Raw genomic sequence first — 18,232 nt, 5'->3', positions numbered from 1 at the left:
GACTAGATGATCTCTAGAGGTCCCTTCCAACCTTAACCATTCTGGCATTCTGTGATTTTCATAGAAGTATTTCTATATTCTGCTTTTTTTTGCTTTAGATGAATAGATGAATTTTAAGCACTACTAACTGATATAGTTGCTACTACATGGATTCCTAAGAAGTTTTACCTCACATAATTTTTTTCAGTGCTATTATTGCATACACAGTACAGTGCAGAGCATCTTAGATCACTTACCATTTTTCTCTTATGCAGTTTATAAGGATAACACATACGTAGTTCTGTGCATCATAAATCATAGAAAATATCAATAAGTAAAAATACTTCAAATTGTTTTCTGTTTGACTCAGATTTATTTTTTAAAAAGGAGTTTTAAAACTTATTTTCTGTTGTTTTGTTCTTTCTGTACAGAACTGGATATTTCTACCAGTCAGGTCTAAAATAATAAAATATCATTGGAAACTCAATTTTCAGGAACTAGTATTTCCTACTGCTTATCTGCAAGCACAGCACCAAAAGCCTTAATCTGCTGAAGCACAATATTTTCACATGTTGACAACAAGAACAGTGGGATGAGATTACTAAAGAAATGAAAGCTTATATCTTTGCCCAGGGTGGACTCTAAATTCCATAGTTGCAAGGATTTTCCCGTATTTTCTGTTAAAGATTTTGTATTTCTGGCATATCCAGTTAAAACACTGACTCAATGGCAGCTTCTTCATTCGTTTAGGATAATCCTGGGGAAATAACAAATTCAGCTATGGAACAGTAAGAACATCTGTCCAATGCAGAAGTATACATCACAATTCCCACAGAAGAACTGAGATTTCTGCTAGATATTGTTTTGTACAGAGTGTGTCTGTAAAGTGTATAGATATTGTACAGAGTGTATCTATAAAGACAAGAAGTACCTCAGAACACTCCAGAAAAAATCATCCAGAAAAGTGCTGGTAGCCTCTAAGAAAAGGTTAAGAAAAAGTGTAAATGTTAACTGCTTGTTGTAGGTCTAGAACTGTAAATGAAGAATATAAATCCTTTCGTTTCCCTAAAGAAGCGTTCTTTGTAAAGAATGAGGGTAACAGTTATAAAAAATAACCAATGATATCATCTTTTTTTTTTTCTTTTCCTGAAGGAAGTAAACTCCAAGTTTTGCTTAACTGCTTGAAAAAGAGAGGTAATATATTGTCAGGAATTAATTCATTTGCTTTATTAAGTTCCAACCTTAAAAAAAGTACTTGTCTTCTCAGAAATCACTTGATTAATATATATCCTACTTATCCAATTAAATATCTCTATTACTGGAAAAGATTAAAAGGAATTATGAAATGTTGGTTGATGTGGTATGACTTTAGTGAGCAGGGAACTTGTGATAGAGCTCCAATGCAAAAAGGCAGTTTACAGGAGTGATAAATGGGGACAGGCAACAAAGGAAGGATTTAAAAGCCAAAGCCTCTGTGTGCACACAGGGATACTATCAGAAAAGCCAAAGTTCAGCTGCAGTTGAAGCTTGCAAGAGATATCAATGACAAGAAGAAGAGCATCTATGACTGCTACATTTCCTACATTAGTAGGAAAAGGCTGAACATGGAAAATGTGGGCCCGTGACTGAAGGGGATGGGTGATTTAGTGACAGCAGACACAAACAAGGCTGAGATATTTGTTGCTATCTTTGCCTCAGTCTTTGCCAGTAAGGTTTCTGAGACCTTTGTATTTACTGAAAGGGTTCAAGGGGAATGACCTGCAGTGGATGAGAGTCAAGTCAGAGAATAATGGAGAGAACATGACCCACACAAGTCCATGGGACCAGATTGACCCAAGGTTGGTGAGAGGAGCTCTGTCATGTTTGAAAAGTCATGGAGATTGGGGAGATCCCCAATGACTGGAGGATGTTGTGTGGTACCCTTGTAAAAAGGTCTGAAGGACAGTCCAGGGAGTTACAGCCTGGTCAGCCTCACTGCAGTGTCTGTGCATGCCCAGTGTGATCAGGTAGTTTAACTTGCAGGGTTGTTTGGTAGTACATCTGTATCTGACGTGTAAAAAGGAGTTCTGAAGATCTATATATTGGAATCTGATTCTTAAATTACTTATATATCCCTCATGCTAACATATACCCAACATACCAAATCCATATTCACATGACTCTAGGAGGCTGCATCACTGACAAACAGTTTGGAAAAGATAGTGTTGAGCTAATCTATCTAATAATTCTTTACACAGCACACAGCATCTGAAAAAAAAAAAAGAGATTAGCTTCTAAGTAGAAGGTATTAAAAAAAGAAGTATTTTGCCTCTGGGTGAGTTTATTACATGCCTGAGACACAATTATATAATAACTATAATCTTTGTTTTCTAAACTGCTTGCATTTCTGCAGATTGATATTTTTGTGTTTGGTGATTTGCTTGTTTTTTTCTCATTTTTACTTTCCCCTTCTCTGCATATTCTTTAGAGAAAGCAGGTATATGAGATGATTGTTACCATATTTTCTTCTAAATAAAACAATCCCTAGCTGTCTTCACCTGTCACATATAAAATTAATATTCAGAAACTTCACCCATAATACTAATCCATATTGGTCAGAGAAGGCTTAGACCAAAACTTTTAAGTCACTTGACAGGTTATAAAAATAGTGTTCTAAAATTCAGGTATGAAAAAATGCACCTGGTCAGATGATTGCTACTTCTAATTCCATTTTTCAAAGACACCCATTAATTGAATTAGGATAGCATTCAGATATATAGGGCCAAAATTATTGATATTTTCTTTTTAGCCTGATGGAGAAACCCATGGCTCCATGTTAGTGTGGTAACCACAATTGTCAGGGTGTCCTGGAATAAGAAAGGTCAAGGCCTGTTTCATAATAAACATAGAAGAAGAGTCTTTCCCAGGATACCAGTTGCCTTCATGCAGTCTGTAGTTTAGCATCTAGTGTAGGTTCCTCTCTTACAAGATTTTAACTGCAGTGTAAAAGAGACAAGCAGGTTCCTGTGGCTGCTGCTGTACTATCAGTCAAACACAGCCTGAACCTGCACTCAATCCCCTATTCTCTTGCCATACATCGTTGAGCCTTACTCGGGTTCTGAACCAATAGTGAGAGGGAACTCATGCCCTAATAACAAGCCTTGAAACAATCATATCACTGCAGAAATGAACCTGGTCTATGAAAGGCCACGCATGCTATGTCCAGCGGAGCAATGCATGTTTGAAGCATGGTTCTTCCTCAGAACAGGAGAAATTTCAGCCTACTCTTGTGCCTTCACTTCAACTAGAAATACAGATTCAGGCAATGAGAAGTGGGAAGGTCTGTCTATACACTTGGGCTAGAGATTGGTCTCTATCTCCAATTCCTGTCTTATGTGCACATATTTCTGGCACAGGAACAAAATTTTCAACTGCAATAACTGTACTGCCAAATGCAGAATTTTTCCAAATATCATCCAAAGGTGTTTTATTCTTTTGGCCCACCTGTAATTAGTGACTGCTCCACCCATATACCCATATCCAACAACTTTTATTACAGAGCTAAAACTTTCCTAATCCTTATTGGGTTTCAATGGCAATAATGAACAGAAGCAAAGTATTAAATATCTTAGTTTTTAAAGTATTTTTCAAAGTTTTCTGTAAGGCAATGTCTATTTATTTAGACGTAATTATATGAGAAAATGTTGAAGACCTAGCTACATATAATTTGCTAAGCAACAGCTATATACATTAATTAGCAGATAATGGTATGTCTTGATCTATTTACGAGTATTAAATGTATTTTAAAATATTTCATCTGATTATATGGTTAAATACTTAAGTAAAATATAATTTAAATACTTGAAAAGTTCAGACACCAAAGATGGAAAGGGTTACTTAAGGAAATAAAAGAAATATGAAACGAGAAATGTGAGGAATTAAGAAAGGAAAAATTTAACTGAAAATCATGTAACACTTTTCGACAGTTTGACTTACTAGACTGTGTAATAGCCTGCCATATTAAATTGGAAGTGCCCAATCATTTGGAACATTTAAAACTAGACTACACAGCAATAAAAATGTACTGCAAAGAACACACTTTCACAGCAGAAGTTCTCCTTCATTGCAAGGACATACACTAATGAACTTGAAGATCCTTTTGCTTTTTTTTTTAAGGAATGTTATTCTGTATTTTATTGTTAACAGTGAGTTAACTATTGTTAACAGTTAATAATGTAATAACAGTGATTTATTTACATTATTAGCTACATTTTTAAAAGTAAAATTAAATATGTTTATTTAACTACAAATTGTCGTCCTGATTTTTACTAAAATATTTTCTTGTGAGAATAGTGATAATTCCATAGTTTCTGCTCTGAATAAGCCTATTAAGTTGTATTCTGATTTTTTTTTTTGGTTAAAGTAAATCTAATTTGCCTGAAACCAGGCTACAGTCATGCCCATTGTCTCTGTTAGACAAGCAATTCTTAAATATTATGTGCAAACAAGGAAAACTACAATAAGTCATATTGTTCTTCTACATTGTAGTGCAGAAGAAAACTTTAGGATTTTGAAGGAGTTTAAGATTACTGTTGTCGGAATACTTTATAATATGGTTGAAGGGTTTTTAAAAATCTGAGTACAGTAAGATTATACTATATAAACAAGTTTTTAAACTGTACAGGGAATCTCAGAAGTGTATGATTGCAGGTCCTGATTCTGCTTTGCTAATTTTGAGTTTAATGGGTAATCTTAAACTAAGCTGTTTATGAAAAACAGGGCATTCTGGGCTCCTGGTGTGATGTATCTTTTTTTTTTTTTCCCTGAGCCTGATATACTCAGTAACACACAGCATGAGACTCAAGAGTGACCTGAAAAAGGTCTGTGTTCTTGGAACCTCATCTCTTTTCTTCTAGTATTATCAGGTGACTTTATAAGAGGTTACTTCTCCTTACAGATTTTTTTTATATCCTTAGATCGTCATATAGTCAACAAGATTATTACAGAGACTCACATACTCAGTGAAAATTTACTGTAATATTTCTTAGAACAATTGTAATGCTTGTAATGCAGTGTTGTAAGCGAGCAGCATTCTAAAACATGCCACCGAGGGGCTTTGCATCACTCCATGGGCTTGCCCCCCATTTGCACCTTGACTGTGTGGCAGCCCCATCTCTGGTCCCCAGTGCACAAATGCTGGATTGCAGATCCCTTCCTGCTCATCATCTAGCTTCCCAACTGGTGTACTGATACGGTGATCGGGGGACAAAGACTGTGAGAAACACAGGGGAATGTACCTATTTTTGCAATATAGCATCCAGAGAGTCTAGGCAACATATTGAAATAATCAAAAGACAGAGAATTTAAACAACCAAAAGGCAGAGAATTTAAGCAACTTATTTTTAAATTCTCTTTCTGTAATCAACATACAAATAAAGTATATACATGTTCATGTATAAAAATCTCATTGTTAGATCAAAAATTTTGACTACTATTTATCAAGGTGAGACTAGTAGGATGCATCTATTGTCAAATTATTTTGAGTGTAACACTAAATTCCCAGAGCCTCACTAATAGAAATCAGTGAGAGTAAAAAGTAATCATTTATGATAGCTCCCTAAAACATAAATTTGTTTGCATTGTTTATGTATCATCTTCCTGTTTATGTATTATCTGTCATGTTAGCACTTGCAGCTAACAAAACCCTCGTGTGTGTTTGTGTGTAGAGCAAGGGGACTTCCATCCAGATTGGGAGCTGGAAGCACCACTGGACTATGATAGTACAACAAATATTGTGTAACAATCATTTTCCTTCTAAATGAATTTAACATTTGATAAGATGAGTCCAAAATTAAAAGTCCATTCTCACATATAGAGTACCCCTGACTGCCAGTCAATTTCAAGAATATTGATATTGGATTGTACTTTTGTACTTTTTGTGTTGTTTACTAATTCTCTCTTTTATATACCACACAGAAATTGTGGTTTTGTATAGATTTTTAATAGAGGACCACTATGTAGAGGAGAAATAGATTCAGAATTTAATATGTCATTCTTCAAAAGATTGATGGAAAAGGCTCTGCCCTATCCAGATAAGTAAATGGAAAGTCATTACATTTTTGGTTTCTGAAAGACCTTCCATAGTTTTTAACAGATCTCCATGCCTTATACTTTCCTAGTGACCCAAAATGTATATGCTGGTTTTCTCTGTTTGTTGTTTACTCTAATTGAGTCTTTTTTTCCCTTTTCCGTAAGCCTCCAGGTGACATCTGCATATATATTCTATGTATACCTTATAATGGTCTTGTATATTTGGAAGAAAATATTTCCCTTTCAGCATTTAAAATTTATTCCACATATAAAATTTATTTTTGTGCCTTAAGGTCCTCTCAAAAAATGATTATGAGAATTCATATTTCTCCACATTTAGATTGTTCCCTAATATATAGGGGTACTGATTATTTGCTAAAGTTTTGAAAATACACATTTCTGTACATATACAGTTGTGAGGAAAATGTTAACAAGTGTAGTAAAATTAAAAAAAAATATATAATTGAAAAAACTTCCTGTTAACCATGGTGGAAAATACATGAAATGTCCTAGAAGTTTCACCTACACAAGTTACAGATTAAGGTACTGTTCTGACTTGCCCTGCTTTCCAATAGGGCAAGGCAAAACTCAATTAAATGTTGGCCTTCATGAACATGTTTTTAAATGACATGGTCAACTGCTGTCTTCTTCAGCTGAAAAACTGACTTCATAAGTGCAAAATGCAGCCATTTGAACCAAATAAAAATGTGTTATCTTAGAAAATGTATGAAAATGTATGGTCTTAGCAACAGAGTAAGGGATGGACTGGAAATATGATCTTTATCAAAAATTCCAGATCACATCACATGCCAGATGTGATGGAATTCTTACTAGTAGAGTATTATCCAGCTTTGAAGTGTTTATCCATGGGATACAGAACTAGAAACAGAAGCTGATTCTTTCTGAACAAGAAAACAGGGCTGAAACCCAAGGTGTTTTAAGAAGGTATTTTTTATCCTTAATTATAACTGTTTTGATTACTACTTTTGTATAGTTAAGAAAGACTGTTTTTCTGTCTATCAAGACAAGAGGATCTGAAAATATCTTGAAAGTCTGCTTGTTAAACATTACTCCTGTTTTAAAAGTGAAATCTCATCAGAAATAGACAGACGTTAAAGGTATGCCGAATTTGCATCTTTTATAGCCACTTGCCTACACAACAGTTGAGTTGTGTATTTTTAGAACATGGAATATTAATTACCTTCATTCTAACTTTAACTAGTAAGGGTATTTTAGACCTTATCCAGTCATTTGCTGGCTAGATGAGATTAGCTTCAATACCAGTAAATATTAAATAGGCCTTTTACACATCTGAGTGCTTGCTGTTACCGAAAGCTCTAATATGACCAATGTCTTTAACAGAAGAGATCCCCCTGTCATCTAAGAACAAGAGTCAGATAACCTTCTCTGTGTGAGCTCAGGAAACAGAATCTTTGCAACAGAAAATGAGACGAGGCTTCAGTAATGTTATTATACCAAGCACGTACTTAGCTCCAAAATAGATATTGTAAGTCAAACAGAGAGTCACATCAGATTCATTACCAATCCTGTTTTTGCTGATTGCTCTTTAACAATCTCTACCCACAGCCCTATTATCTCAATGAAACAGTACACTCTTGTTTGCAAAGCAAGTTCTCTAAATAGTAATTGCTGCAAGAAATACTGCAGTGAAAGCTGGATCTATAAAGGCATTAATTGAACTACCTTGGGGCACAACAAATGATGCCTCAGTCTGAACTTGTCAAGGTCTTTCCCTGAGTTGACCTAAAAGTAAGGTATAAGTATCCTATAACTACGAAAAGGAATTGCCTGAATGAATATATCACATCCTGCCTTTCTGAAGTTTTAATTTATCAGTTCTCATCAGCAACTACATTATGCATGGACTCTTAATAGTTGGGAAATTTGGAATATTGAGGGAGCAGGTACTACAAATCAAACATTCTATTAACTCCTGAGAGACGAACTGCTTTCTTTGAACTGAGTGTGTATTAATGCTTGAATGGTCTTAAAATGTAACTGTATCAACCATCATAACATATGGATTTGGCTGTCTTTTCAGTATTTAATCTCTTTCCAAGCGAGGGAATTAGACATTTTCCTTTGCAGTTCTTAGTTGATAGACTAGATGCCGAATTTCTGTTGTTTAGAGGAATGGGAGGAATTCAGTTGAGCCTATCATGCTGAAAAGATGCCGAAACAGTGATACTGCGATATATGAGCAAGAATTGTTGAGCCAGTAGAGTTAGTTCTCGCGTGTACCAGTTTCTGTTTTGGAAAGAAACTGATTATACCTCATGCCTCATCCTCATTGCAATTTTTAAGGGCCATTTGCCTACAACAGATAGACCACAACATTATTAGAAGGCTCAGGAGAGCAATCTCAGATATATTATCTGATGCTCTTTTGAGTCCATAAGCTGTAAAGCACATGAGACTCAGCTGCTGTGATACCTTCAGGGAAAAACAAGCATGAAAGAGACCTAGATCTGCAGCTACTGGTTTCCACTCTAAGTAGTCCCATCTCTGTGTATCTTTTTCCATGGGACTATTTTGGTCATCAGCTGGAGCAGCTAATTTCACTATGACGACATTTGAAAGAGGGAAAGTTCTTTCATCCTCAGCTTTAACAGAATGGGCTCTAAGTGCTAGCTGTACCAATCTTGTCAAACTAGCTTTCTCCACTCCTTTCTCAGTTTTCCAGAACACTAATATTCATTGCCATAAGAAGAAAGCCATTTCGCAAGACCCATCAGGATGACTTCTAGAACTTTTTGGTGCTGATGAAGGACTCAAGTCTTCTGCATCTTCCTTAAAGAGACTTCAGAGCCCTCCCATAGTTTGTGGACATACTGTGCTTCTCTTCTGTGAAGCCTGTGGAGCATGGAACTGCTTAACCTTATTTCAGAGGAAAATAATTTTCATATTTGTATTTTATATCTCATGTTCTTGAGTCTAAGAGATTGATAATCCAAAATAATCCAACATCCAGATGCTCCACAGCACCATGAGTCTTAATTAAAATTCTAGTAGTGGCTGCTACTCATATCAGGTAGTTTGAAGTACCTCTGTTTAGAAAATTGGCTGAAGAACTGCCAAATGCCCTGTAGTATTTGATTTCTGACTCAATAGTGTTTCTGTGAGCTTCTATGAGACTTGAACCCACTCACAGCTTGAATTCATTGAAGTAGTCCTGCTCTTGTTTTCTACAAGTATTAGCCTCCTTAAGAACATTTCAAATAATGAGGGGCAAAAAAAAAGCTTCTACTGCTGTTAAATACACCCTGCTACTCTGATTAGAAACAGCATAGCCATTTTGAAAAGAACAGCTCCTTGCACCTTTGCCATTGCCAGATTGCATCATTACCACCTCAAGGTTTGGCTCTTGCCAGTAGTTCCCACATTGATTAACTCCTTACAGTGACAGCAAAATCTGCCCGGTGTCTACAGGGATAAATCATTTCATCCTCCTCTTCTGTGCAGGTCAGTTCAGTATAGAAACCGTGCAGGGGGCTTTATCCCAGTAATTGGCAAGCACAGCGTGTCAGTTACATGCAGTAACGTGTTGGAGCTAAGGGCCAGCACGCTCCATCAGGGAGCAGGAGACCAGATTTACGATACATCCACTACGTTTAATGAAGCACCACTTCTTCCCAATCAATACCTTGTTATATAACTGCATCACATTCTGCATCTAACTTAAATTTGAATCCTTTTCTCAAATCAATAGAAATATTTCTGTTCAATGCTTTGAATAGGAATGGACACAAGTCCTTGAAATTGAAAGGATCAAGGTTGTGCATCAGCAAGAAAGTGACAGTACTCGATAAATAATAACTGATTTCTCCTAAACCATGTGTGCTACAGCTTAAGAGGCAGAGTGGTTCCTGAGAGATACAGGAAATTATCAAAATTTTCCCTTTTTTAGAACTTATCATTGGATCTCAGTTCTTTAGAATGGGTATTTAACCTAAAACCTTCTCTTCTACATTTCATGTAACTTTACTTTGGCAACTATAAAAAGGGACTTTCCCCATCACATCGAGCTGTGAATTTAGGAGAATTTAGATTTCTAAATTGGTTAGAATTTAAGATCAATACTTTGAAATCATTATATACTCAGATATTGCAGTAATAAGGGAATTATAACTACATATAGGTAACAAACAGAAATAAAATTCACATTTTTTTTTGTTCTCATGTTATTATTACAGAGTTCATCTGTCAGCCATTAATTTATGTGGGAAACCCAAGTCTAACTCCATACATTTATGAATTGCATAAATGGTCAGATGATGAGAATGGATGATGAGATTCTTAGGTCAGATATGTGAGAACAAGAATATTGTGTCAATAATTAAGTGAAGTTTCTGATGAAGGAGAAAGGACACACTTTAGTACAAGTGATATGACTGAAAAACAAACATTTTTATGTAAGCTGAAATTTTATGCTTTGCCACATGGTATATTATTCTTAGTGCAAAAGACATTCTGTTGTCTACAGGGCATTTTAAGAATAAGCATTTCTGCAAAATCTGAATCTATTAGAAAATGCATGCTGAGTAAATTTTCTAATCTTCTTTTTCATCATCAGTTATACCTTTGGGCTCTGCTAAAAACTCCAACCTAGCAAAGCCGAAGGCAAGACAGAGAGACAGAGACAGGAGTTTGTTATTTTCCCAGAGTGCTTCCGAGAAAGACATAAGTTTTACTTCTTCTATTCTATTCTATTACTTCACTTCTACCTTTTTACATTTCAGATTTGTCAATGCCATTTTACATTTGTTCTGTTATTACTATTTGTTTAGTTCTGTATATTCCTGGAAAAATAAAATGTGAAAACCCTATTTAAATCTGATGAAGTCTAACATATTTAGAATTTGACAGAAGAGTGCTGGAAATTATAGAGACAATGTAATATACTCTCACCCGATGGGAAGAGGCATAGGATCAGAGCAGATAATCAAATCCTAATTTTGACTAATTTAATGAGATCTAGCTCTCAGTAGTATGTATTTAAAATATTTTTATTTTTTAATATGATATTTTTCAAAAGTGCTTGTCTTAAAGCCTGTGAGCTCATATTGGCTGAAACGATCCCCATTTTCAATTACAAGTTTGAAAATAGTGTCCTACTATTTACTTCAAAAACATTCAGAAGTCACTCACTGCTGCCCAGTAGCTGTGATTATGAAAGCTGTAGGGGGGCTCTTCATAATGAGATGCATCAGTACCTGCCTAGGTGCGGTTTAGAAACTTTGCCATGGTCTTGAATTTAAAAATTCTGCCTAATTCCACTGAAACAAGCCAGTAGGCTATATATTTCAAAGCAGTAAAATATTTGACAGGTATGAATATCTACTAAAAAAAGTCTTTTTCCTGAAATAAATCTTTGCTGAGGAGGAGTTGTAGTCTCCAGTGAAGTGAGCTGTTGACATGGCTATTTTTTACCTTTTATAGTTTAATCTATACTTCTTTGATTCTCTCTTTCTCTGCAATCCTGTTTTAAAAAATAGCAAAAACTTTTCACTGAAGTCTGGTTAGAGATGTATCCTGTTATACGTTATCTCTTTGGAGACAACATCCAATATGTGAAAATAATTGAAGTTTCTTAAAGCTGAAACTTCCTCTCAGGGATAGGTGTAATTCCTTGTATGAATAATTTGTTGGGGTGTCATTAGTGATAGACCACACATTGCCTCTTCTCTTCTTATGTGGAAAAGAGTTTGAAGAAATTTTGAGTGGAGATACCTTTGGATTTTGTTATTTAATTCTCCCACGTATTTCTTGTAACTTGAGCCAGTAATTGGGATGTTTTGTCTGTAGCTGAGCTGCAAGGCTGTAATACTTTTTGCCAAGTTTTTTCTCACGTTTTATATAGCGGGGGAGGGACAATTTAGCAAAATATCTGTGAAATATCCCTCAGCAAAAGCTTGAAAGTCCTCAGATATACTTGCTGAAGGAATTCCTCACTGCATTTGTCAACTATATGATAATGTAGAAGGAAAAAAAAAACGAGAGAATAAACAGAAAAGGGATGGAAAGTGAGTCAGGAGGAAGAGACTGAATGAGAAAAATAAAAAAAATGACAACAGATGACAGAAAGAGAAAGCAATAGGGTTATGTAAGACAAGAAGCCTTAACCTAGAGGTAGAGGAGGTAAAAATAAATGAAGGGGAAATAAAATCGATTAAAAGATAAGAAATGAAAAGAACTGAAAAGAGGAGCAAATCAAGATCTCCTTTAATATGTTCTGAAGTTTTACATGGTAATTGATAGATAGTAAATAGTACATACCATTGGTAGGATAAATCTTGAGAAATGATCAAAAAGTTTAAGTGTGTACTCATGTAAAATTTATTGCTCGTGACAAAGTTTTAGAAAGTGTGCACAAAGGGTATTTGAGCATGGCCAGTACAAATGTACTTCATTTTAAGTTAATTACTGTAGTATTGTATTTTGTTCCTGAAAACATATAAAATTTATATTTGTACTTAAACATTTTTTGAAAGCTACAATTTCACAGATAAAAAATATTCCCGGTGTAAATCAAGAATTGTCAAAATTTTAAATTTATTACCGCCTGTCCTTTTATTGGTAGACTAAAGCCAGGGAGTTCTGAAGTGGTTCCATTTATGAAATTAAAAATATATATACTGCAAAAATACTAAAACACACATAATTCTTGTATCTTCTCCCTAGACTGGCATGGGACATCTCCGTGTTACAAAAGAAGGTCTTCGTCTAGAAGGGGAATCAGAATTCTTATTCCCTCTCTATGCCAAAGAAATTCATTCTCGAGTGGTAAGTGGAGAATCTTTCAAAAACGCTAGAATAAATGTAATGTACTAATGAAAAATCAAATATAGGCTACATTCAGGCAACTTTTGTGGAAAAAAAAAAAGCTCACATACAGATATGTACACTTTTTTGCATCCTATAATAGTGTATTGTGAAAATATGTTCAAATGCGTTTTTGGTGGAAGAACATGGCAAATAAATATTTTACAAATACGATCAAAATTTTTTTCTGAAACTATTTTTTATACTTGTTTTCCTGTAAATTCACTTATTTTGTTTATTCATCCAAAGAATCTTTACATAATAGTTTAAATACTAAAATGAGTGGATTCTATTAGAAAAGTGATAGTTCCTCTAATAAGTTCAATTTTTGTAATTTCTAGGACATACACTTAATGTACTTTTTATTTACTTATATATGTAAAATTTAAACGACCAAATGGAAAGATTTGGGTTTGAATTTTATTTAAATAGATTTTTTATTGCTAGTACTGAAGTAGCAAAGAAAAATAACATGCTCGATCAAAGAAGGTATTTCACAAGCAGATTAATTTTAAGTTAGCAACAACAACTAGTATGGAAGATTTTTATTGTAGTAAGAAAGAGGTGATGAATTGTTTTTGAGACATTCATGTGAATTTTGAAAATGTCAGGTGAATTTTTTTGTAGAGCAAAATCTATTTCTTGTCAAAGAAACAAATACTTCTAAGTATTCTTCTGAGTCTTCTGTCACTCAAACTCTCACAGAACAAATCCACATTTCATTAGCTCATGAAGTTAAAGTACTAGGCAGTGATGATAACAGCAAAATATGTCTCTTTACTTGAAACATAAACAGTTTTATCAATTCCATTAGGAAGTATAGTTAATATACATCTTCCTGAAAGTAGGGTAAAAGTGTTTGTATTTCTGCAGCAAAATAAATGTAAATAAGATAATCAGAAGACATGTCAGGATGAGGTGGCTAAAATGGTAATTAAAATTCAGGAATGTCATCATCTGTTATATCTATTCATTTTTCTTTCTGTCTCTTTCCACAGTAAATATTTCCAGGAAAAGTTCTTATTTGGAGTATGAAGTTGCATTACTAAGTCTATATTTCCTTTTTGTTCCTTATGCTCTTCTCTTTTCTCTATTGTAAGCAGTGGGAACAATATTTATGTGCTTAAAAGAATTTCCCTTGATGTCGTTTATCCAATACGCTTGCAACTTTTTAAAAATCAGCACAGCTAATATTTAAGAATTCCCTCTGCCCCAAAAAATCTTTATACAATATTGAGCTACTTTTTGTGCTCTTTTAGGATTCCTTCTAGCTCTTAATACATTTAGTGCAATATAGGAAAAGAGGTGGCAGCAGGTAGTGTAAGCTTAGCTCTCTTATGACCCATTGTGATCATTAATAGTGTGCATTAATTAGAGCCTTCAGGCTGCTGGATGTCTTGCCCACTATAAACTGATAACTCATCAGATCTTTTTGCTTGTTTGTTTGCTTTTTAACGTATTTTAACTCCATAGCAGCTTAAATGCCTGCAGTTTGATCTCTTGGGTGCCCTTTCTACATATTTATTCTCATAAATTGCTTATTTGTTATCATTTCTTCTCCTAAATTTCCCTGTTAGAGAATTGGGCAACTCATGGCTATTGTAGCAGCTTTCTTCCTTACCTTAATAGTTTTCTCTTTGCAGTCCCTTAACAGCTTTTCTCACCTAATGAGGTCTCCAAAGTGCTAAGAAAATATGCAACAGAAAATCGACTTGCTGTGCATCATCTCTGGAGCCTGTTACAAGTTTATGCCTTCATTATGAGTCCAACAGCGTAGTGGGCAATTCCTTTGCATCTTAGCTTATACATAATCATGTCAAGATAGAGAATGAGCATTTAGAATTACAACATTACCAGTTGTAATTAGTCAGCAACACATGTGGAAGCTTCAGATTCAGAATACAGCTTATTTGCACTTCAAATCATTATTACTACTTTCTTTTTGAAATCAACCAACAGCAAATAAGTGTTACAGAGATTCCTGTATTTGTGGGTCTTTTGGTGCATATATTTAAATGTAATATATTTGCCCAGTAGTCTTTTTTGACCTTTCTTCCTCACACCATAATAAGTTGTTACTGTTAGGATGATATAAGGCGGACTCCATTGCTTTTACCACTTTTATTGAATGGGTTCATAATAAGCTTCTTCACTTAAAATTTGTTCAAAGTTCTCATGTTATGTCACACTTAAAGACCGAATTACAGTAAGAACATCACTCAGGAGTGATTTTCAGAGTATAGCCATTAAAGGTGCTGCATAGCTGCATGTAGCTTCAGTCTGCATAGTCTGGCTTAAATCCAGAAGTATCCAAAGCCATCTATGCCATAGAGACTGGCTTGATGATTAACAATATTCCAGCAGTAAGAAACTACGTGGCCAGGGCTGAGTGAGTATCCCCTCTGAAGTCACAGCAGGCAGTTTGTTGATACCCACTTCAAATAATGTATCTCCTGCTACTTTAACGAAGTCAGATCTGCTTAGGCATTCTTATCTGTCTCTCTGGTTGTGGACCCATGAAATATATTTTCAGTATGAATGTACCTATGCTAAAAAAACAGTCGTTTCCCTTACCACTTTTGTTAAGTCAACAGTATAATTTGTTGCAATTTGCTGATCTGGATGAAGATGTTCAGCGTTTAGTCTCTCAAGCTTAAAATCAGATGAGGACAAGGGCCAGGACTGTCTTCTCATAAATCAGCTTCATTTCAAGACGATTCAGCTAGCAAGTCTAAGAAAAGTATAAGATAAACTTGCTTGCTCCTGAATCCACTCACTCCCAAGTGATAGATAATATACTTCGAAAATAATGATAACTCTGCTTCCTTATCACTCTACACCTAGTGTGATGGAGCACAGTGGGCAGCTCGGTCTTTCAAGACAGCTACTCGTCTGCTCCTCAAAACCAGGATTTAACAGGGAAAGTCAGGAGGGCCTAAAGTTTAAGTACAGAGAGTTTCAGGGAAAGGTTTTGGAATAAGGCGTGGAAACTCACCCCTTATTTGGAATTTGATAAGCATAATACCAAGCCATGAATTATCCGATTTGGATGTTTTGGGTGAAGTAGTTCTATATTTGCTGTGGTGTAAAACTGACATGCAATTTGGATTTGCCTACCATAGCTAGTCTGGAGTGCTGTGAGGTGTGATAGTGATGAATGATGACTCCAATTGCACTTGCTTAGCATACCCCGGCTTCTGTAAGCAGCAAAAGATGGTGATTAGGCATACTCTGATTGCTTTGCAAGTGTCCTGGCTGTAATGCAGCCAGCTGCAGGTGCTTATTGCCACGTGTGTTTTGTCCTTTCTCATATTTGTTATCAGAACATCTCATATATTTGTTATCATACTGATGCAATATTTGAAGTTCATGCTAGTAGGCTGGAAGGAAGGCTTGAATAGAGGTTCAGAAGAGAAATCTTAAAAGGGTTGACAGAGTTACAGAAATGACACATGGCTAGTGTCCTTTCAAGGACAGTGTAGTTTGTTATATCCTCTCTTCATGACTCCTTTCTTTGGGCGTCATGAAGACACCCAAAGGAATGTATCCCCTTCCCTGAACCTAATCTTCTTTTCTCCTGAATATTCTAATTCACTGAAATTCTCATGAGCCATGGCAGGGAAATGAATAAGATCAGAGAAGGTCTGCAGTGTTCACGTTCAGCCTTTAATGGATTTGGTCAGGCTAGGTTTCCTGCAATATCAGGGTTTGAGAGGCCATAGAAAGTTGCTGCCTAATTTGTTGGCTTTCCTGCAATAAATCAATAGATAGCCTGTGGTAGCATGGACATGTGCCACCAGGGACTTAGCAGTTGTCTCTCTCAAAGATATCCCTCATTCAGCCAGGCACAGAATGGCCAAAACATTATCCTCCTGTTAGTCATGCTCTCTTCCTTATAAATATGCAACTTTGGAGTTTGTTTCTGTTTTTAACTTGTACTTATACATTTCCTATATATGTCCTATTGTAGCCAGCATGTGATCTTACATCGTTTCTTAGATAACATGGCACCTACAAAGGCTTGCAACTGAGGCTGCAATCACAGCATGGGGATGCAGATGAGCAGGCAATGCTGCTCAGGCTGCTGACTTAGCTCCAGAAGGGTGGGAGGCAGGAAGACAATTTAATTCAGGCTGACTCATTCTCATCTGAACTGTCATCTACTAAAGCCACATTTGAGCTAGACAAGTCTGCCACTCTCCTTGTCAGCAACTGAATTTCCTTTCGAGCAGAGTGAGTGCCAAATGTCTAAATCAAGTCAAAACTTGGCTGTATGGGCCACTGAGGCGATGAAGCTTAAATTCATTCTTCTGACTAAGCTACTGTAATACTATGAATGCACAAAATGTGAAAGGTACTCACACTTAAATGGCAGTTAAATGGATTCTTCTAAGAATCTCAATTTTGTAGAGAAACATTAAATATAGGACTTGAATCATTCTTTTCAAAAGACGAAATATTAACAACTGTGTTCTTTGGGCAAATGATATAGATACTGGTCACTCAAGAAGTATACTTTTAATTTTTCTTGAATTTTAAAGCTATTGTAATTAAGATAATCAGAATGACTTGTTCAAATTATTTGATGGTATCTATGGAGGGTTTTGTAACTGTAAAGTTGTTCGTGGTGATTGAGTTAATATAAACACTAGACTAAACTATGAAATTGATTTACAATTCTACTTATTTTTCTGACTCTGCGTTTTTTCTCCATACTTTAGGACTCATCGCTGCTTCTCCAGTCTACTCACAATGTGACTGTGAATGCTCGCAATTCAAATGGAGAGGTCACAGGCAGATTAAATGTGGGTAAGTCTAAATGATCATTCCTTGCTCACCACTTTGGAAACATTTTAATGAATACAAGGAGTTTTAATGATATAAACGGCCAGACACATGCTCATTTTTCACTGTAATGGCCATATTTGAATAGTCCATCTGCCACTCAGTAAGTACTAGCAGTGTATTTTCTGTTTCATATTTAAGTATGAATTCTGTAAATATTAGAAGCACCTCTTTATTGCAGAGTTATGCAGGAAAGGTCGCTGCACAAATTATTATTTCTTGTGTAAGTAGCTATTGATGCAATAGCTACTTTGCAAGTCATTTTCTTTGCAAGTCATTTGCTAAGAAAGTACAACAGTAAAACATGTCCAGTGAGGTCTCTCCTTCTCTTCACTTTCTAATATTCCAGAGACTGATACATTTAAGCAGATGTCCTAAGAAGAGGCTCAGCGAGTTCTAGATCAGTTCCCAGTTTGCTAATATTCATATTTTCCTACATTCAGCAGCAGTAAGATACAGTGGTCTACTGAGTGAAATAGTCAGATGTAGATATAGA

At 35.4% G+C, this 18,232-nt stretch overlaps 1 protein-coding gene across 2 annotated transcripts in view; it reads left to right on the top strand.

The window, feature by feature from the left end:
- Window positions 1-18,232, top strand: part of SGCG (sarcoglycan gamma) — a 114,845-nt gene that overhangs the window by 59,229 nt on the left and 37,384 nt on the right. For both annotated transcript variants that reach the window (XM_088522288.1, XM_088522287.1), the window contains 2 exons: window positions 12,751-12,852; window positions 17,613-17,700. In XM_088522288.1, the coding sequence (XP_088378414.1) occupies window positions 12,751-12,852; window positions 17,613-17,700 (190 nt within the window). The remainder of the gene's footprint in view (window positions 1-12,750; window positions 12,853-17,612; window positions 17,701-18,232) is intronic.

This window comes from Tinamus guttatus, unplaced genomic scaffold (assembly GCF_059628265.1).
Source record: "Tinamus guttatus ecotype Peru unplaced genomic scaffold, ASM5962826v1 Tinamus_guttatus_pri_ptg000150l, whole genome shotgun sequence".
Taxonomy (NCBI): domain Eukaryota; kingdom Metazoa; phylum Chordata; class Aves; order Tinamiformes; family Tinamidae; genus Tinamus; species Tinamus guttatus.
The sequence above is the reverse complement of the archived record's forward strand: the minus strand, read 5'-3'. Positions and strand labels throughout refer to the sequence as shown.